The sequence below is a fragment of the Podarcis bocagei genome (genome assembly GCF_964188305.1).
Source record: "Podarcis bocagei genome assembly, chromosome: 17".
Taxonomy (NCBI): domain Eukaryota; kingdom Metazoa; phylum Chordata; class Lepidosauria; order Squamata; family Lacertidae; genus Podarcis; species Podarcis bocagei.
This window is the reverse complement of record NC_138143.1, coordinates 11,019,513-11,039,575: the sequence shown is the minus strand read 5'-3', so window position 1 is coordinate 11,039,575 and position 20,063 is coordinate 11,019,513. Positions and strand designations below refer to the sequence as shown.

Genomic DNA, 20,063 nt, shown 5'->3' with positions numbered 1-20,063 from the left:
ACAGGAGGAGTCCTAAGAGTTTCTGAGGCCAGTCACTGAGCCAGCCATTGGCAAATCATTACTTTGGCTCAGGTAACAATGTGAACTAGTCAAGAGACCTTCCTTGGGTCTGTTATTGTTCTGCTTCAGGATGTGCTTCTGTCCAACTCAGCTCTGTGTCACTCCACTAGAACGGCAGCCATTGTGGGGAGAGCGGGGAGTTTCAGCTGAGCGCTATTCCTGGATCTTTCCCCGAATGTCCAACTTCCACTTTAAGCGGCTGTAAAGTACGAGGAAAAAATGATGGGGCAGTATCATACCGCATTGTCCAATAAGCGGCAAAAATGCCTGACTTTGGCATTGTGTGGGGAAAAACGCTGGCATCGCTATCAAGCAGAAACTGATAATTTTATGAAATGGATTGTTATTTTATGAATATCATAGCTTCAGATGTCTTCGTCAACCTGCACTTTGGCTTTGCTTGTTCTGTAGCGATTCCCTACCCTATCCAGGCATTCTGTGAGGCCCCTTCATCACAAAATGTCTGCCCTCAGGCCTTCTCACAGCCAGCCAACTCCTTCTTTTCTCTCTGCAGCTCCTTCCCAGCTGAGCTCAGCGAGGTCTTCACCGCCTGGCAAGAGGCATGCCAGCTAAGGGGCAAAGCCAGCATCGGGCAGCGCCTCATCTCTGCCTCCTTGTTCTTGCGCTTCCTCTGCCCAGCCATCATGTCGCCCAGCCTCTTCGGCCTCACTCAAGAGTACCCGGATGACACCACCTCCCGCACCCTGACTCTGGCAGCTAAGGTTATCCAGAACCTGGCAAACTTTACCACGTAGGTAACTGTGGCCCTGGCTGTGCCCAGCAAGGGTGATTCAGTATGAGGCTTGAGAATGGCTTGGAATACTACTCCAGGCAAGTCCTCAAAAAAAGAGAAAACATCAGGATTTGCACTCAGGGCATTGGTATCAGTGCATGGGTTTCTTTGCATGTGAAAAATTCACAGCAAGGAAGGGTAATTGTGCTTTCTTTCAGAGGTTTATCAACTTAGCTTAAAATGGCATTTTCGGTTGGCAGTTTTAAAAAGAATCTGAAATGAGCACAAACAAGTAGGTTGTTTAATCGTTCAATATAATAAGAAATTAATTACATTGGTACCTTTGGTTAAGAACTTAATTCGTTCTGGAGGTCCGTTCTTAACCTGAAACTGTTCTTTACCTGAAGCACCACTTTAGCTAATGGGGCCTCCCTCTGCCGCCGCACAGCTGGTGCACGATTTCTGTTCTCATCCTGAAGCAAAGTTCTTAACCCGAGGTACTATTTCTGGGTTAGTGGAGTCTGTAACCTGAAACGTATGTAACCTGAAGGCGGCCCTGTTTAGGGAAATTTTTAATGTCTGATGCTGTAGTGTTTTTAATATTCGGTTGGAAGCCGCCCAGAATGGCTGGGGAAACCCAGCCAGATGGGGGGGAGTATAAATAAATAAATTATTGTTATTGTTATTGTTATTAATATTAATATTCCATTTTCTGCAGGTTTGGAGAAAAGGAGGCGTACATGAGCTTCATGAATGAGTTTCTGGAGCGCAACTGGGGCACCATGAAGTCATTCCTCTGCAGCGTCTCCAGCCCTGGCAGTGCCATCCACTTGCCAGCTTATGACGACTCCATTGACGTGGCCCTGGAATTGTCCATCCTGCATTCTCTGCTCTGCAACATCTTTTCTACCCTGGAAGAGGTACCAGCTGCCTGTCTTGTGTGGCACCTCCACTTGGATGGGCTTGGCCTGCCCCCTGGCGGCAAGATGCATTGACTCATGGGTAGTGGGGCCTAGGAGGAGCCAACAATTGGAGCCAACCCATCAGGGACTTTGCATCTGTCAACGCCTATCATCCATGTTCCTCAGTCCCGCTGTGTATCCCCCTCCCTCCTGCAGCTCATCGGTGGCTTATACCAGCTATTTTACATAAAGGTGCCATCAGTTTGGCTAATATTGTTATGGGCTGCTTACAGGTGGGTGTTTATTATGGGATGGGTGCTCCTGGTGTAGGGAAGCTTTTTTATTTTTTGCAGTCACTCCATGACATTCTTGGCACCAAAAGGTCAGCCCGCATTTTCTCACTGTCTAATCCAAAATTTTCATTTTCTGCGAAAAATCCGATAAATAATAACCACAAATCCCTGCTAGCCAGCTATCAGTCTGCAATATCTCAGTGACCCATTCACAGATTAAGTGTTAAATCTGGAAGAGAGGAACTCGGTGGCATTGCAGTCAGGAAGAAAAGGAAGTGATTTGAAGACACGAGAGAGGGAGGAGTTTTTGTGATGGGATGTGTGAAGGGTATTTGTTTCTGAATTTTGAAATTCACCATTTATTCTTCAAATATATTTGCTCATTCAGGCAGGATTGGAAGGGGTAGGTGTGGAGTTAAAATAAGGTGTTTGTGTATATTTTAACAAATGCATAAATGTGAATTTTAGGGTCTGATCCAGGTGTGAGTGTGATCCTCTGCTCCCCTTTGTCAGAGGGAGAGCAAATCCTTCGATCAATCGTGCCACACCAGTAGCAGTGGTTTCTCATTTTTGCAAGCCCTCAGACTGCGTTCTTCTTACCTGTACTTTTTGCTCTGTTGCATATAAGCGGACAAAAGACAGACTGGAGCCTCTGCCCACAATCCTCCGTGCTATACAAGAGGGGACACCGGTTCCTGTCATCGTTCGACTTGGGCCCAGTGCAGAGGACAGGTAACAAACGACTTGCCTTTGGCTCTTGGGGTGGCTGGCAGGGAGGGATACATTGAAATCGCAGCAATGGTTGCTGGCTCTCAAGGCTCAAGAAGAAAACCAGCTTTCAGGGAAATCCAGGGGAAAGATTTTGACCATGTTCAGGGTTGAAATAGGGACACGGGTGGCGCTGTGGGTTAAACCACAGAGCCTAGGATTTGCCGATCAGAAGGTCAGCGCTTTGAATCCCTGCAACGGGGTGAGCTCCCGTTGCTCGGTCCCAGCACCTGCCAACCTAGCAGTTCGATAGCACGTCAAGTGTAAGTAGATGAATAGGTACCACTCTGGCAGGAGGGTAAACAGTGTTTCCGTGCGCTGCTCTGGTTCGCCAGAAGCTGTCTGCGGACAAACGCCGGCTCCCTCGGCCAATAAAGTGAGATGAGCGCCGCGACCGCAGAGTCGGCCACGACTGGACCTAATGGTCAGGGGTCCCTTTATCTTTACCTTTAGGGTTGAAATGGCCACCACATTTGGTGCTGGAAAGGCATTTCCCCCAGATGGGATTGGCTTGTGTCCTGCCATGGAGTTTCTTTCTTTCGGTTTGGGTGTGAGGGGTTGGTTGGTGATGATGGTCGGTTCCCGGATGATGGGCAGTAGTAAACAGAAAGCAGTAAGCACCACCACTGTACCAAGTGCAAAATGATGCACATCCACGTCTCATTTATCTCCTACAACAATTCAAAGTGTTGGTGCTGACCTTTAAAGCCCTAAACGGCCTTGGCCCAGTATACCTGAAGGAGTGTCTCCACCCTCATCGTTCAGCCTAGACACTGAGGTCCAGCACCAAGGGCCTTCTGGCGGTTCCCTTACTGTGAGGTTACAGGGAACCAGACAGAGGGCCTTCTTGGTGGTGGCGCCCACGCTGTGGAACGCCCTCCCTTCAAACATCAAGGAAATAAACAACTTTTAGAAGACATTTGAAGACAGCACTGTTTAGGCAAGTTTTTAATGTTTAGTGTTTTATCGTGTTTTGAATATTCTGTTGGGAGCTGCCCAGAGTGGCTGGGGAAACCCAGGCAGATGGGTCGGGTATAAATAATAAATAATTATTATTATGGTCCTACATCTTGGATAGAGACTAGGTGATTTCCTGGAATTTTCAGAAGGCCTCACAGGCCCTTGTTTACCTCAGCCCCAATTCCTGGCACCCACGTACCCCCTTGCCTGAAATGATTCTCCATGTTTTGCATGTTCAAATATCAGATTAAAATCAAAGAAACTTGAGTGCTTTATGCCATTTTATAAAAATGCATATATTTCAGTTTTGCTATTTTTACATGAAATAAGACGATCCCTGCTATGTGCCCCCCAGCTCTACTCACACACAGTAAAAAAAAGGTAAAGAACCCCTGGATGGTTATGTCAGGGAACTGCCATCGGAGCATCAGGTGGTGGAGGGTCTCAGGGAGGAAGAAAGAGACTCAACAGCTGAGGCAGGAACCAGCAGGGGGAGGAGTGAATCTCTGAGGGAATGCGAGCAGGAGGGAGGGCTCAGAGACGCTTCCAGTGAGAACAGTGGGGAAGTATCTGAGGCGCCCGTGGGGAGACCCATGCCTCGCCGGAAACTGTCACGCCGTGAATCCAGGAGACGCGTTTCCGTCAAGGAGCTTCTTTGCTGGAAGCGCTTCCGCCGGCAGCCACTGTCAGACTCTACGAGTGACTAGAGCAGACATGTCTGAGGAGCTCTGTCACGCACAGAGGTTTGTGGAGCCGCACAAACTCTGAGGGAGTACGCTTTTACGCACAAGCAGCTAATCATCCCCTCACAGCAGTCTGACAGTCTCTGTACGCTGCCTGTGCAGGAGAAAGCATCATGAGCGACCCAGCCGGCACCGGAGGAGCAGGGGTTGGGACTGGTCCAAGCTTGGAAGACAGATACCGAGCGTTGGAGGTCCAACTGGCGCTGCAGACGGCGAGGCTGGAGGAGAGAAGGGCTCAGGATGCAGACAAGAAGGGGAGAGCCACTCAGTTCCCCAGAAAGGTACCAGGATTGGTGCAGAAGTTTGGGGGGGGGACCCCAAGGATTACCATGCCTTTAGGACAGAGATGCAATATGCACTTAATGTGCAGTTTGATGAATTCCCTGATGAGGAATCACGAGTTGCTTTCGTGATTGGGCATCTTGAAAGGGGGGCGAGGGACTGGGTTCGGCCCCTGATGGCAACGCACAATGACGTACTAAAGGACACGATGAAGTTCTTTCGTGCAATGGATATCATGTTTTCCAGCGAGATTGAGGAAGGGGTGGTGCGCAGGCAGCTAATGGCTTGCAAGCAGGGAAGCCGATCTGTCCGTGAGTACTGGACTGAATTTACCATGCTGGTACACAGATTGGGTTGGGATTTATCGGCGGCACCCATTCAGATGTTATTTGAAGAAGGTCTTTCTTCGGCTGTGAAAGATGAACTGTCCCGGAGCCCCAGGGCGGTGTCTATGGATCAGCTGACCAAATCTGCGCTGACCATAGGAGCGCGCCAGGAGGCAAGAGCCTTGGAGAGGCGGGAAGGGAGAGGGGAACGTTGGAAGGAGTTCCGCATTCCAGACATTCCTGAGCCAGCTTTCCCGCCTGCAGAGCCGATGGAAATCGGAACAGCGCGCGCGCGCGCATTTTCAAAACCCAGTGAGGGGGTTAAGAAGGAGGGAAAGGGCGCCCGGAAATGCTACCTCTGCCAACAGCCAGGCCACTTTGCCAGAGTCTGCCCCCAGAGGAAGGAATGGCAAGGGATGGTGGGAGCTGTTGAGGGAGGAGAGCAGGGAGAAACAGAGCAGGTAAAAGCCAACGCCTGGTTGCCACAGTCGGGGCACTGCAGCCAGGCCAAAGAGCAGTGAAAGTGCCCGTGCCAGAAGCACCTCAACCTGCTCTAGTGATTGAAGTGTCGCTAGAGCTGCAAAATGGACACCCCCTAAAAATAAAGGCGCTGTTGGACTCAGGCAGCTCCTGCAATTTTATGAGCAAGGAGTTTGCTGCTGAACACCAGATACAGACTATCCCTTTAAGCAACCCCCTGCAGGTGACCACGATCGATGGCAGGGAGTTGTTGGGAGGAGGAGTCAGCTTGCAGACCGTCCCTATGATAATGAGGGTGGCAAGGCACACAGAACTGATAGCATTTAATGTGGCCACCTTGGGAGGCGCTCCCATTATTTTGGGGATGAGCTGGCTAGCGCTACATGATCCGCTGGTGGGCTGGCATCAAAGAGTGGTTTCCTTTGGTTCGGCACATTGCTTAGAACACTGCAAAGGGGAAAAGGGTTCAGCAGGGGCCCAAGCCACCCTAGCAGGGACTGAAGTAATGGAGAAGGTGAAGGTACCACCACAGTATGCAGATCTCAGCGACGTGTTCAGCGAGAAGGAAGCTGACCAACTACCCCCGCATAGACCCTTTGATTGCCAGATCAATTTACTCCCTGGAGCACAGCTTCCTGTAGGCAAGTTGTATGCCATGTCAGACAGAGAAATGCAGGAGTTGCGAGAGTTCATTGACAAGAACCTGAAGAGAGGTTTCATCAGAGAGTCCAAAGCAGCGGGAGGTAGCCCAGTGTTCTTTGTGGATAAAAAAAACACGAACAAGCCGAGACTTGTATGTGATTTTAGGCTGTTAAATGCAGTGACAGAACCAGTGGCTTTCCCTATGCCCAGGATTGATGATATTTTGACCAGGGTGCGGAAGGGAAAGATTTTTACAAAGCTGGATCTAAGGGGGGCGTACAACCTGATACGTATAAGGAAAGGGGATGAATGGAAAACCACCATGTTCACACCTTTGGGGGCATTTGAATATCTCGTTATGCCTTTTGGATTACAAGCAGGCTCAGCGTGTTTTCAAGCGTTTATGAACCACGTACTGGGTCCTTTGCTCTACAAGAATTGCGTCGCCTTCCTAGATGATGTGTTGGTGTATTCGGAGAATGAGGAGCAACATGTGAGAGACGTCAGAGAAGTGTTGAGCAGGCTGCGAGCCAACAGGCTGTGGGTGAAACTGGAGAAGTGTCAGTTTCATACCAAGGAGGTGGAATTCCTGGGGTACCTCCTGTCAGACAAGGGATTGGCCATGGATCCCGGCAAGGTTCAGGCAGTGCTGGAATGGAAAACACCCAAAACCAAGAAGGATGTGCAGAGGTTCCTAGGGTTTGGGAACTTTTATCGTAAGTTCATCCGAAACTTCGCCCACCTGACGGCGCCCATTACGGACTGTCTCAGCAGTAAAAAGAAGTTTGTTTGGACGGCGGAGGCGGGACGAGCGTTTGAGGAACTGAAAAGGGCCTTCGCCTCTGAAGAACAACTTCTGCATGTGGATTTACAAAAAAGGCTGAGGGTCGAAACAGACGCATCTGACAGAGCCATAGGGGCGGTGCTTCTTCTGCAGCCGGAGAGGGAGGAGTCAGAGTGGCGACCGTGTGCCTTCTTTTCGCGAAAGCTGAACAAATCCGAGAGGAACTACACGGTGTACGACCGGGAGCTTCTTGCTATTCATGAGGCTTTCCGGAGATGGAGGCACCTGCTAATTGGGGCACAACATAAGGTGCAAGTGTGCACGGACCATAAGAATCTAGAGTACTGGAGAACTGCGCGAGTGCTCAACCAACGGCAGTTGAGATGGGCCCAGGAGTTCTCCAAATTTAACTTTGAGATATGTTACGTGCCAGGCCCAGAGAACGTTAGGGCGGACGCTCTCTCACGCAAACCCGAATATTTGGAGGGGGAGGGGGCACCCGAAGAGACACATGTCATTCCAGAAGACCGCTGGGTGTGTGGGGCGGTATTGGTGGGGCAAAGGGAATTGGTAGAGGGAACAGTGCATGATGAATACGCCCAGGACAAACTCAGGGGTCTCAGGAGGGAGGGAGACAAACCCGGGGGTTTTGAGGAGAGAAACGGGGCGTTGTACTACAAGGGAGCGTTATATATACCTGAAGGGGAATTAAGGGAGAAGGTACTCAAGCAACTGCACGATAGCCCCACAGCAGGGCATTTTGGGCAACACAAAACCATGTGGCTGGTTACCAGGGAATTTTGGTGGCCCAAGGTCAGGGAAGATGTGCGGGAGTATGTGAGAGGGTGTGACCAATGCCAACGAGCCAAGGGGGAGAGGCGGGCACCGGCAGGTTTATTAGAACCACTACCCACACCTGAAAGACCATGGGAAACAGTGGCAATAGATTTCATGACTGATCTGCCGAGGTCTAGAGGGAAAACAGCCATCATGGTTGTGGTAGACCTGTTAACTAAAATGGCCCATTTCATAGCCTGCTCACATGCGGTCACAGCAGAAGAAACCGCTAAATTGTTTGTAGAAAATGTGTTTAGGTTGCATGGCGCCCCCTTGAGGGTGGTTTCAGACCGAGGGAAACAATTTACTTCCAGGTTCTGGAGGAAGCTCATGAGCTTACTGCATGTTGAAGTTAATTTCTCAACTGCCCGTCATCCAGAAACCAACGGGCAGGCGGAAAGAGCTAATGGTGTCCTCCAGCAGTATTTGAGGTGTTATGTGAATGACAGAGAAAATGATTGGGTGGAGAAGCTGGCGTTGGCAGAATTTGCCTACAACAATGCAGAGAACGTGTCCACGGGAATGAGCCCCTTTTTGGCTAATCACGGGTGCCATCCCCGAGCCTTCCCAGGGGGGGAAGGGGAGAACTGGAGCGTTCCAGCTGCAGAACAGTTCGTTGAAGAAATGGAAGCGATCCATCGCCAGCTCCAACTTAACTTAAACAGGGCTAAGGAGGAATATAAGAGGCAGGCAGACAAAAACAGAAGGGAAGGTGAAACCATTAGGGTGGGGGACCAGGTGTGGCTGTCAACCAAAGGGTTACCATTCAAAGGGGGTTGTAAGAAGTTAAGACCCAAAAGGCTGGGCCCATTTGAAGTCACGCAGCAGGTCAACCCAGTGGCTTTCAGACTCCGGTTACCGAACCACATGAAGCTGCACCCAGTTTTCCACAGGTCGTTGCTGTCACCGTATAAAGGAGACAGAGAAGGGAGGGTCACTAGGGGGCCAGCAATGGAGGAGAAGGAACACAGCTACCAGGTTGAGGAGATCCTCGATTCCAGGTGGAAGGGAGATCAAGTAGAGTATTTGGTAATGTGGGAAGGGGAACCGGAGTCGGAAAACACCTGGGTTAGGGCAGAGGATGTCAATGACGAAGTTTTAATAGAAACTTTTCATCAGAGGTTCCCACGTAAACCTCAGCCCGTAGCGAGGTTCCGGAGGAAATACTTTGCCACCACCGACGAAGAAGAGGAGTTGGAGGGGTTCACAGATTCCGAGGAGGAGGAGGATTCAGCGAGCCAGGACGGCGATCGATGGAGGGAATTGTTCGAGACGTCTGAAGATGAAGAAGATTCTTTTCGGGGTTTTTACCCTTCATCTCCCAGAGGAGAGGAAATGGGAGGGGGTGAGGGGGGCCCTGGAGGGGAGGTGGATGTCAGGGAACTGCCATCGGAGCATCAGGTGGTGGAGGGTCTCAGGGAGGAAGAAAGAGACTCAACAGCTGAGGCAGGAACCAGCAGGGGGAGGAGTGAATCTCTGAGGGAATGCGAGCAGGAGGGAGGGCTCAGAGACGCTTCCAGTGAGAACAGTGGGGAAGTATCTGAGGCGCCCGTGGGGAGACCCATGCCTCGCCGGAAACTGTCACGCCGTGAATCCAGGAGACGCGTTTCCGTCAAGGAGCTTCTTTGCTGGAAGCGCTTCCGCCGGCAGCCACTGTCAGACTCTACGAGTGACTAGAGCAGACATGTCTGAGGAGCTCTGTCACGCACAGAGGTTTGTGGAGCCGCACAAACTCTGAGGGAGTACGCTTTTACGCACAAGCAGCTAATCATCCCCTCACAGGTTAGGTCCAGTCAAAGGCGACTATGGGGTTGCGGCGCTTATCTCGCTTTCAGGCTGAGGGAGCTGGCGTTTGTCCACAGACAGCTTTCCAGGTCATGTGGCCAGCATGACTAAACCGCTTCTGGTGCAACGGGACACTGTGACAGAAGCTAGAGCGCACAGAAACGCTGTTTACCTTCCCACTGCAGCGGTACCTATTTATCTACTTGCACTGATGTGCTTTCAAACTGCTAGGTTGGCAGGAGCAGGGACAGAGCAACGGGAGCTCACCATGTCGCAGGGATTTGAACCACCGACCTTCCGATCGGCAAGCCCAAGAGGCTTAGTGTTTAGACCACATGTTCAGTAAAGAATGACAGCCAGGGCTCATCTCTCTCTCTCTCCCTCCCTCTCTCTGGCTCTGGGTTTGACAAGTTCAAGTGCTGCCTGTTGCATTATAGTCACGCTGAACTCCCACCCTTCCAGCCAGTGTGGTGTAGTGGTTAAGAGCAGTAGTCTCGTAATCTGGTGAACAGGGTTCACTTCCCCGCTCCTCCACATGCAGCTGTTGGGTGACCTTGGGCCAGTCACACTTCTTTGAAGTCTCTCAGCCCCACTCACCTCACAGAGTGTTTGTTGTGGGGGAGGAAGGGAAAGGAGAATGTGAGCCGCTTTGAGACTCCTTCGGGTAGTGATAAAGCGGGATATCCATTCCAAACTCTTCTTCTCTTCTTGTGTTCCAGACAGGCGGAAAACCAGAAGCCGGGTTTTGTGCCCCCACGGGAGCTGGGCAAGCACAGTCCTCTGATCAAGAGCCAGTCCATGACCAGCATTCAGAAAGGCCGAGGGAAGGAAGAGCCGCAGGCCCCTTTGCACCCAGTCAGAACCAGGACCAAAGTGCAGCGCACCCAGAGCGTCCCGACTCAGAACAAGGCAGCCCGACGTCTCCAGAAGCAGAGGAGCACCGAGCACGTGGCCGAGAGCAGGGAGAGCAGCCCTCGACTTTGTACCTCCTACCCGCATGGCGCCAGCAAAGCATCCCAGGTAATCAGGGCTCTAGACTGGCCCTCTTGACTACTGGTGGCCCACAACTGCCTGCAGCTCAACACAAGTTCCCTGGAAAGGCGTAAAGGACCAGAATCTGTAAGGCCCACTGGGAGTGCAGAATAGGCACCATCATGGGGGTCATTCACTGTCATAGAATCATAGGATCTTAGAGTCGGATGGGATCCCAGGGTCATCTAGTCTAACCCCCTGCAATGCAGGAATCTCAACTAAAGCGTCCATGACAGATGGATGTTTGGAGAGTGAATAGGGTCTGGGTGATGAAGGGTGGCCTTTCTTCTTGACACAGGACAGCACCCTTGTCTTCCATGTCACTTCCCTAATTTGTTTACCCAGGAATCCCACTGCAATAGTTCAAATCCCAGGGTGAGCTCCCATTGCTCTGTCCCAGCTCCTGCCAACCTAGCAGTTCAAAAGCACACCAGTGCAAGTAGATAAATAGGTACCACTGCAGCAGGAAGGTAAACAGCATTTTCATACGCTCTGGTTTCTGTCCCAGTGTTCTGTTGTGCTAGTAGCGGCTTAGTCCTGCTGGCCACAGACAGAAAGCTGTCTGTGGACAAACACTGACTCCCTCGGCCTGAAGCAAGATGAGCGCCGCAACCCCATAGTCGCCTTGGACTGGACTTAACCATCCAGGGGTCCTTTACCTAGTAAAATATGCAGGTAAAATGAACCACGGAAAGAGAGGAAGGGAAGTCACTGGATATCTTAAAGTTTGTAAAATGTTTATTTGAAATTGTAAAACAGAAAACTTAATAAAAATCATTGCATAGTAACAATAATGTTGATTGTGTTCTAGGGGTATCCGAAGCTCCACCCATCTGCCTCACTGCCCCGGAAGCCCACTGTGCCTTGGCTGAGGCACTCTGAAGAAGCAGCTGCCCAGCAAAGCAGCCTCTATGCCATGCAGCCACTGGAACAGGTGGGAGAATCACTTCCACTCAGAATATCAGACCCAGACACCCCCACTCCTCAGTGCATGTGCTAGTAGCACTTTGCATTCTGGGACCAGAGCGGCAGTCCACTATTGACTTGAGTTAGTTGTGATTTCTCAAAAAAATGTTGTTCTGGGCAATGATGTTTGGCTAGTTTAGAGGGGGCTTCCACCCTATAGACTGGTGCACTGCCATGTCTAGAAAGGGATGAATTATGTCACCTGGAGGCAGTCTTTTGTTCCAGTACACTTAGCTACCTATGGTAGAGTCCCCTTCCTCCACAGAACGAAAACCATAACCCTGTTTCATGCTTGGCATCCCAACATTTTACAGACTTGAGAAAGAGAATGGGATAGCGGGAAGATTCAGGACCTTCAGATGCTTCTGTAATGTTTAGACTTAGGAAGCAGGCCTGTTAATGTCATCCCTAGGCTATAAAAAGTGATGGTGGAGGACTGGGAATGCCTCCTAACAGGCTAATGGCCCAGGCAAGATTTGAACCCAGGACTCATCTCTCAGGGCTTATCCACACTTACCTTTCCCCAGCTCTATCCAGGCACGGTCCACACTTAAAAGGTCTTTGTCAGGGTGGGTGTGTTTTTGCCCTAGAGCTTTCTCCATGAAAACCCACTCTTTAAAGCTCAGTCGGAGCAAACAGCCATCTGCAGAAAATCCACATTGACTTTTGCTACAATTGAGTGCTAAAGAGTAGGTTTTCACAGGCGAAACTCTGGGCAGAAAACAAAACAAAAACACCATGCTAGGACACAGAGCTTTTAAGTGCGGACCTCTGCCTGGAAAGAGTGGGGCAAAAGTTAGGTGCAAATAAGCCCAATGCCCTAGCGGCAGGATTCCTGCCTCTGGGCCCCTTGCCATGGCTATGACCTTGCTTCTGCTCCATTGACCCTGTGCAAGGCCACCCAGGAGAGAGAGCTTCCACTGCTTCAAGCCCCTGGCTGCTCTAACTACTAGCCTTGTTTACCCCCACAGTATGGGAAGCAGATGGAAGAGCTACAGATGGAACTGACCAGAGCGAGGGAGAAGCAGCAACTCTTCGAAGAGCAGCTGGAAAGACTGACGACCCAGAACCAAATGCTGCTAGAGGAGCAGGCCAAGTTCCAGGAGCGGGAAGAGGCTCTCTGCAAGAGGCTGGAGGAGACCGAGAGCTGCCTTGTGCAGCTAAGCACCAGGTGAGGGATCCATGAGATCTTCTAAAGACCTGCATGGTCACCTTAGCTCTGGTGCCTTGGCTCCTGGAAGCTTTTCAGTCTGTCCCTGATTTGAGGGCCTTGTCATGAGGCACTGTCTTTTAAAAAACAACATTTTTATTGATTTTTACAAATAATTTCCAAAAATCATATAACGTGCTTTCTTATCTTATACAATGTTTTGGACTTCCATTAACTGCATCTGAAGATTTTCTTAATCTGCATTTCATTATTTTCAGTATTACATTTAATACTCCTTCACTAATAATTCTTATCATAGTTTTCTCTGCAATATTTCACATAGTCCTCCTTACAAAGCTTCTTGCAATCCTACTAGTTTAATCTGTTGCTTACAATTGCTTTTCAAACGATTCATATACTATTTACCCCAGTCCTCTGAGAAGCTCTGATCCTGCAGCTTTTTAATCCTTCCTGTCATCTTATCCAGTTCTGCATAGTCCATTAATTTCGTTTGCCATTCTTCTTTTGTCGGTAGTTCTTCTGGTTTCCATTTCTGTGCCAACAATACTCTTGCTGCTGTTGTTGCATATAAAAGCAGTTTATTGTCTTGTCTATTAATGTCCTCACTTCATGAGGCACTGTCTTGGCCCAAGTCCCCTGCTAGGAAGCAATATGAAGAGGACATTTTCTGGAGCCAGAACCAAGCTGACCAAGGGCAGCTGCCTTGAATCTTGGGAGTCCAGTAGGTAGTTGCTAGGACACAAACCACTTGTGCCAAGTGACTTGGTTGAAAGAAGGTCAGCTGATGAGTTAAATCCTGCTCAGGTCGGCAGGATTCCATGCAAACCACATCAGATCCACTGCTAAAATGAAGGATTTTTCATCTGCTTTTGAACAGGGTTTAAAGAATGGGTTTTGCATTAGAATCCCCTTCCAAAATGAAGGGGTGGTAGAAATCTTCATTTTAGCAGCTCCTTATAAGGTTCTTTGACGTTCCAAGTCCGATGAGGAAGTAGAGTAAAAAATGTTCCCCAGTGGTTTGGTGTATCCAGTGTGAGAAGAGTTTTGCATCTCTGTCCTTTGTCAGCCTTGTGAGGTCTTGTAGGCCTTGGGCTGAGAGACAGTGACTTGTCCAAAGCCAGCCAGTGTACCTATGGTAGGGACTGAGGAGGTTGAAACAGCTTGAGTTCGCTAGATTATACTGGATCCTCTTCTGTTGCAGGGTGACTAGTGTAGAGACCAGCTGGAAGAAGGATCACGAGAAGCTTCGAGCTAGTGAGGAGAAAACCAAGAATCTGGTAAGGGCTCTCTGTAGCCATTCAACCTGGTGGTCAAGGGGCAGGGGCAGGAGAAAATGGGGAGCCACTCAGGGAAATTGCTCAACAAAGGCTCAGGAACTAAACATCTTCCAAGATAATAATGCCCACTCACATCATAAAGAGCTCATAACCCACTTACTGTCGGCAGCCAGAAACATCATAGCCAGACATTGGAGAGACCTATCAGGAATGAACATGGACCAATGGTATCAAATAGTGTGGGAAAACAGCCTTATTAGGAAAACTAACCAAAATATCCAATTCAGGTAAACTCCCACTCTCCTTTTTAAATTTAATTGAAAATTTAAATCTTTACGATGCTTGGAGAACAAAAAACTCCAGGGTAAAGGATATAACACATTACTCTGAAGCACATAAATCAGGTGGACGAATTGATGCAATTTGGGTATCTAAAAAATTGATGCTGAATCTCGATAAAGCGGAAATATTAAATAGATCTATATCAGATCACAATCCTGTGGCAATCTACATGAAATTCAAAAGACGTACCAAAGGTAGGTGGAGAATGAATGATGAGGTGTGGAGAGATGAACAAAGAGTAAGTAAAGCGAAAGAAATCTTGAAAGAATGTTTTGAATTAAATGAGAACCAAGATACAGATAGGAAAATAATTTGGGATGCGAGTAAAGCGTTTATGAGAGGGTACGGAATACAGCAAATGGGGAGAATTAAGAAAAATAAGGATAATAATATGATGGAAATAAATAAACAAATAAAAGAAAAAGAAATGGTAAAAAATCCAAAAAATGAAGAAACGCTTCAGAGTATAAAAAAATTACAATTGCATTTATCAAATTTACTGAAACTGAAATGGGGGCAAATAGAAGAATAGGAGAATAGAAGAAGTATGGTTCCCCTTTATCACATACACAGCCCAACAAGGCAATAACAAGAATCCGCCGACAGCATATGAATCAATCTGGCTAACCTGATCCAAACACACACACACTCTCACACAAAAACAAATTTCACTACAGCCAACCAGAGACAACCAACCACACCCTAGGCCACCCCCAACCTCTCTCACCACCAAGGAAATACAACAAGCGAACAGTAAGAGAACCCACACAAGTGACGCTGACACAAAACCCCACAGAAGAAGTGAAGCACTGCCACCCCACCCCACTCACCATTCCCCCCTCTTTTCTTCCTAACCTAACACTGCATGCAACACTAATGTCTCACAACAAATGAAACTGATCTGTAGAAAACACAACTTGGAAAAAGAGATAGTGCATGTATTTTTGTAAACTAAGAAATCTTTGATAATTTTCTTTTTAAAAAAGGCTCAAGAAGAGTAGAAGCATCCGTATCTCATTTAGGAGGCACACTCCAAAGAGATATTTCAGCACACATTTCATTGCAGTAAGATGTGAGTCCCTGGACCAGCTGCAAAACGCCCACCTGATTGTTTTACTGCAAATAGATATGCTGAAGTTAGACAATTGATTCACTGGGGGTTCGATGACCCCCACTTGCCCACTGCTTGATTTGTACAGTGAGAGGTGCTGAGGCTTAATAATAATAAATAATAATAAAATTTTATTTATACCTCGCCCGCCCGGGAGGGAAACATAAGGGTCAGACTGAGTCCAAACCAAAGGCCAGGTGGAACAGCTCTATCTTGCAGGCCCTGCGGAAAGATATCAAGTCCTGCAGGGCCCTGGTCTCTTGTGACAGAGCGTTCCACCACGTCAGGGCCAGTACTGAAAAGGCCCTGGCCCTAGCTGAGACCAATCTAACCACCTTGCGACCTGGGACCTCCAAAATGTTGTCATTTGTGGACCTTAAGGTCCTCCGCGGGGCACACCAGGAGAGGCGGTCCCGTAGGTACGTGGGTCCTAGGCCGCATAGGGCTTTAAAGGTCAAAACCGGCACCTTAAACCTGACCCTGTACTCCACCGGGAGCCAGTGCAGTTGATAAAGCACTGGATGAATGTGATCCCACGGCAAGGACCCCGTAAGGAGCCTCGCCGCGGCATTCTGCACCCGCTGGAGTTTCTGGGCCAGCTTCAAGGGCAGCCCCGCGTAGAGTGAGTTACAATAATCAAGCCTGGAGGTGACCGTCGCATGGATCACCATGGCCAGATCAGGGCGAGAAAGATACACAAGCCAACTGTTTCTCCAATGTCCCCTTTGCAGGAGCGCCGCCTGTCTGGGATGGAGAGGGACCACGACCAGCTGCTCCGTGCCGTCGGTCAGATGCTGGGATATGCAGGGAAACCATCCAGTGCACAGCAGAAGCCCCTCTCGGGGCCAGTGTGGGTGGACAGGGCTGAGAATGGGGACGAGACCTAGCCCGCTTCCCTTCACGTCCAAAAATGCAAAGCTGCTGCATCTCCATAGTGGAAACTCTCCTCTCCCCGGACAACCCTGGAAGTCTCTCCAAGGGAACCTTCCTGCACATCACTCTGGTGGATCCTCCAGCTGGAGCCCACAGGGAGCTTTGCTTCAACCTCCCGTGCCTTCCTCACGGCTTTGATTCCAGCGCTACGCAGCCATCGCCACCCTTTCATCCCCGCCTGAGACGGCATCCATTCCACAAGCCCCGGCTCTGCTTTCTGGCTTCAGGCTTTCATCTGCAACAGCTGCTTTCCCTTCTCTTCTGAGATGAACCATTTCTCATCCCATCTGATTTGCCCCCCAGTATTTTCATATCACAAGGGACACGGGTGGCGCTGTGGGTTAAACCACAGAGCCTAGAATTTGCCGATCAGAAGGTAAGCGGTTCGAATCCCCGCAATGGGGTGAGCTCCCATTGCTCGGTCCCTGCTCCTGTCAACCTAGCAGTTCGAAAGCACACCAGTGCAAGTAGATAAATAGGTACCGCTCCAGCGGGAAGGTAAACGGTGTTTCCATGTGCTGCTCTGGTTCACCAGAAGTCATGCTGGCCACAAGACCCAGAAGCTGTACGCTGGCTCCCTTGGCCAATAAAGCAAGATGAGCACCGCAACCCCAGAGTCAGTCACGACTGGACCTAATGGACTGGACCCTTTACCTTTACCTTATTTTCATAACACAATAGCAAAGATGTGGGTGTTTAAATCTGGACTTTCCCTAGCTATATAGAAAGGATGTGGGCTTGTTCACACTTCACTTCTCCCATGTCTAGAAAGCACGGGTCCAAGAGGTTTTCCACTTGCCCTGTTTGTAAAAACCCGATTACCGTTTGTTCCAGTTAAGCACTTAACCACCCTGGTTTTCTCCAGGGGAAAGTAGCCAGTAAAATGTGGATGACCCCAAATTGCTAGGGTTGCCATACGTCTGGAATTTCCCAGACATAGCCAGAATACTGCAGTTAGAAGCAGTATAATGTCTGGGCGTAAATTGCTTTGAAAAGGCCTTGGCCAAACTTTTGTGTCCGGATTTTCACTTTTTGAAATATGGCAACCCTACGAGTTGCGAACCACCTTCTTCTTGCAAATACAGTGGACCCTCTGGATACAAATGTAATTCATTCCAGGGGTCCGTACGTACCCCAAAAAATCTGCAAGTAGAGGCGCCGCTTCTGCGCATGTACACGGCATGATAGAGCGCTTCTGTGCATTCACGCGTGCTGAAACCCGGAAGAATACACTTCTGGGTTTGCCGCGTTCGCAACCCGAAAGTTACGTTACCCAAAGGTCATGTAACCCGAGGGTCCACTGTATAGCCCATCAAGCAATAAAGGCATAAAAGTGAAAGCACTTGTGTGTGGACAAAGATACGCAATTGTACACACAGAAACAGCAGCCCAATGTACGCATGAATGCCCTAGTGTGGACACAGCATAAAAGAGTGAAGGGGGAAGAAACTGCATCTCTCTGAGCGCACCAATTGCCTCCCTGCATCATTTTCTCTTAGCCAGGCTCACTTCCAGTGTCAGAATCTGGCCAGGTGGCAGGGTCATTCTCCTGGAAGACAAAGACAGGTGAGAGAAGTAAGCCATGAACAGAGAGAGGCTCCATACCTTTCACCCCTGCATCTCCTTTGCTGAGAATCAATAGTTTTTGTCTTTCTGCCAGGCTTGTTTCAGCATGCCTGTATAATCCAGCATCTGCCACTGAGCTATGCAATGTCTCAACTTTTCTTTTACCATGCAAATATAATTCTGGTTTGTCGGTTTTGAGATATATATGTTACGAAATTGCAGTTTTTCGGCAGGTATGAGGCTGTGGGGTGGGGATGTGGGGTACAAATGGATAAACTGTGTGCCATCAGGACTCCTGCCCCCTTTCCATCAGAAGGTCTTAAATTACCGTATTTTTCGTCCCATAGGACGCTCCGTCCCATAGGACGCACCTAGTTTTTTGGGGGGGAAATAAAGGGAAATTTTTTTCCCTTTATTTCCCCCCCAAAAGCAGGTCGGGGAAACTGAACCAGGTCGAGGAACAGCGGGATAGCAGCGCTGCGCCTCCCTGCTGTCCCCCGAGCTTGTGGGGCTGGCCCATGTCTGCCCGGCGTGAGGGGCGCTCTGCATCAGGGCGCCCCGCCCGCCGGGCGGCAGGCTGCTATCTGCAGTGTGGGGAGCCCTGCGGGGAACTCCTGCAAGGTTCCCCACGCTGCGGATGTCTGCCCGGCGCGGGGGGCGCTCTGCTTCAGGGTGCCCCTCGCGCTGGGCGGCAGGCTGCTATCCGCAGCGTGGGGAGCCTTGCGGGGAACTCCTGCAAGGCTCCCCACGCTGCGGATGTCTGCCGGGTGCGGGGGCTGCTCTGCTTCAGGGCGCCCCTCGCGCTGGGCGGCAGGCTGCTATCCGCAGCCTAGACTTCCCTGCGGGACCTCCCGCAGGGCTGCCTAGGCTGCGGGTGTGTTCCTGAAGCCTGGAGAGTGAGAGGGGGCGGTGCGCACCGACCCCTCTCGCTCTCCAAGCTTCAGCAAAAGCCTGCATTCGCCCCATAGGACGCACCCAGATTTCCCCTTCATTTTTGGAGGGGAAAAAGTGCGTCCTATAGAACGAAAAATATGGTATTTCTTTATAGGCATAGAGAGCTGGATTTTCTTGGGAGGGGGTGTTGTCACATTAACCCGTCAATACACTGAATCTCCAACCGGCCTTGGGGAATCTGCATAAACTGACTGAATTTTGTACATCTTCAGCCAAGCTTTGCAGATGCTTCAAGGGCCTCTGGGATGCACACTACTGTCCTGAGTCCTGGACATTGGCCAGGATCAACTGGAATTTGGAGTCCTTTCCCATTTTGGTGGCTCTTTTCAGATGGAGAGAGGAGTTCAAAAACATCAGAGCCCACTTTTGATGTGGCAACCAGGTTGTTGTATGACTCCGAGTGGGTCTTGTGCCTGGGGAGAGCATTTGTGCTGGTGTGCTTGGGACCAAACGTCTTTTCAGCCTGCCATGGAAACAATGATGCTGATGCGCCGGCTCACTTTCAAGAGATGAGGTCCTGAGCTCCAGCACTGGGAACTGCCATCAACTCACAACCATTCCTGGAGGGCCTGTGGGAACATGGAGTTTTGTTGCTGTACCGTGTCAGGCTTCGGGGACTTGGCTTCCTACACCCTCCCCCCTTGGCCGTAGATAAGCAGAACAAAGCGAAAAGAGTCTCTCACTATTTAAAGAGTGACTAAACAACATGACTAAATGACTAAACAACAACAACCCACTTCCCCCCAGTCACTTCCGCTCCTTGCAACCTGATCTTGCAACCACTGTGCTTTTTATGTAGCCACCTTATCTGCTCTGTGTGACCTTGGACTGATAGGCTGGACACTTTCCAGTGAGAGAGAGTCTGTTAGCTCTCTCTCTTCCAGTTCTTCTTCACTTTGCTGTTCACCCCCCAGTTCTTCCCAACTTTTGTCTTCAGAATTATGCCCCTCTGCAAGCCACTGTTCTAAATCTATACTGCTCCACTGCTCCTGGGCAGCTTCCAGGAACCTGGTCAGAAGCAGGGGGAGGTTCCCACCATTCCTCATCAGAGCTGTACTCCTCAGCCTGGTCTCTGACATACTGGAAACATATGTCCCTTGATTTCCAGGCACAGGT

The 20,063-nt window shown here is 49.8% G+C and overlaps 1 protein-coding gene across 8 annotated transcripts in view; it reads left to right on the top strand.

Annotated features, from left to right (window-relative positions):
* The window catches only part of RASAL3 (RAS protein activator like 3), a 150,999-nt gene extending 132,804 nt beyond the window's left edge, over window positions 1–18,195 (top strand). For all 8 annotated transcript variants that reach the window (XM_081176212.1, XM_081176210.1, XM_081176209.1 and 5 more), the window contains 8 exons: window positions 575–811; window positions 1,512–1,713; window positions 2,617–2,720; window positions 10,315–10,615; window positions 11,439–11,561; window positions 12,565–12,764; window positions 13,966–14,041; window positions 16,226–18,195. In XM_081176212.1, the coding sequence (XP_081032338.1) occupies window positions 575–811; window positions 1,512–1,713; window positions 2,617–2,720; window positions 10,315–10,615; window positions 11,439–11,561; window positions 12,565–12,764; window positions 13,966–14,041; window positions 16,226–16,381 (1,399 nt within the window). In that variant the 3' untranslated portion in view covers window positions 16,382–18,195. The remainder of the gene's footprint in view (window positions 1–574; window positions 812–1,511; window positions 1,714–2,616; window positions 2,721–10,314; window positions 10,616–11,438; window positions 11,562–12,564; window positions 12,765–13,965; window positions 14,042–16,225) is intronic.
* The last annotated feature ends 1,868 nt before the right edge of the window (window positions 18,196–20,063 follow it).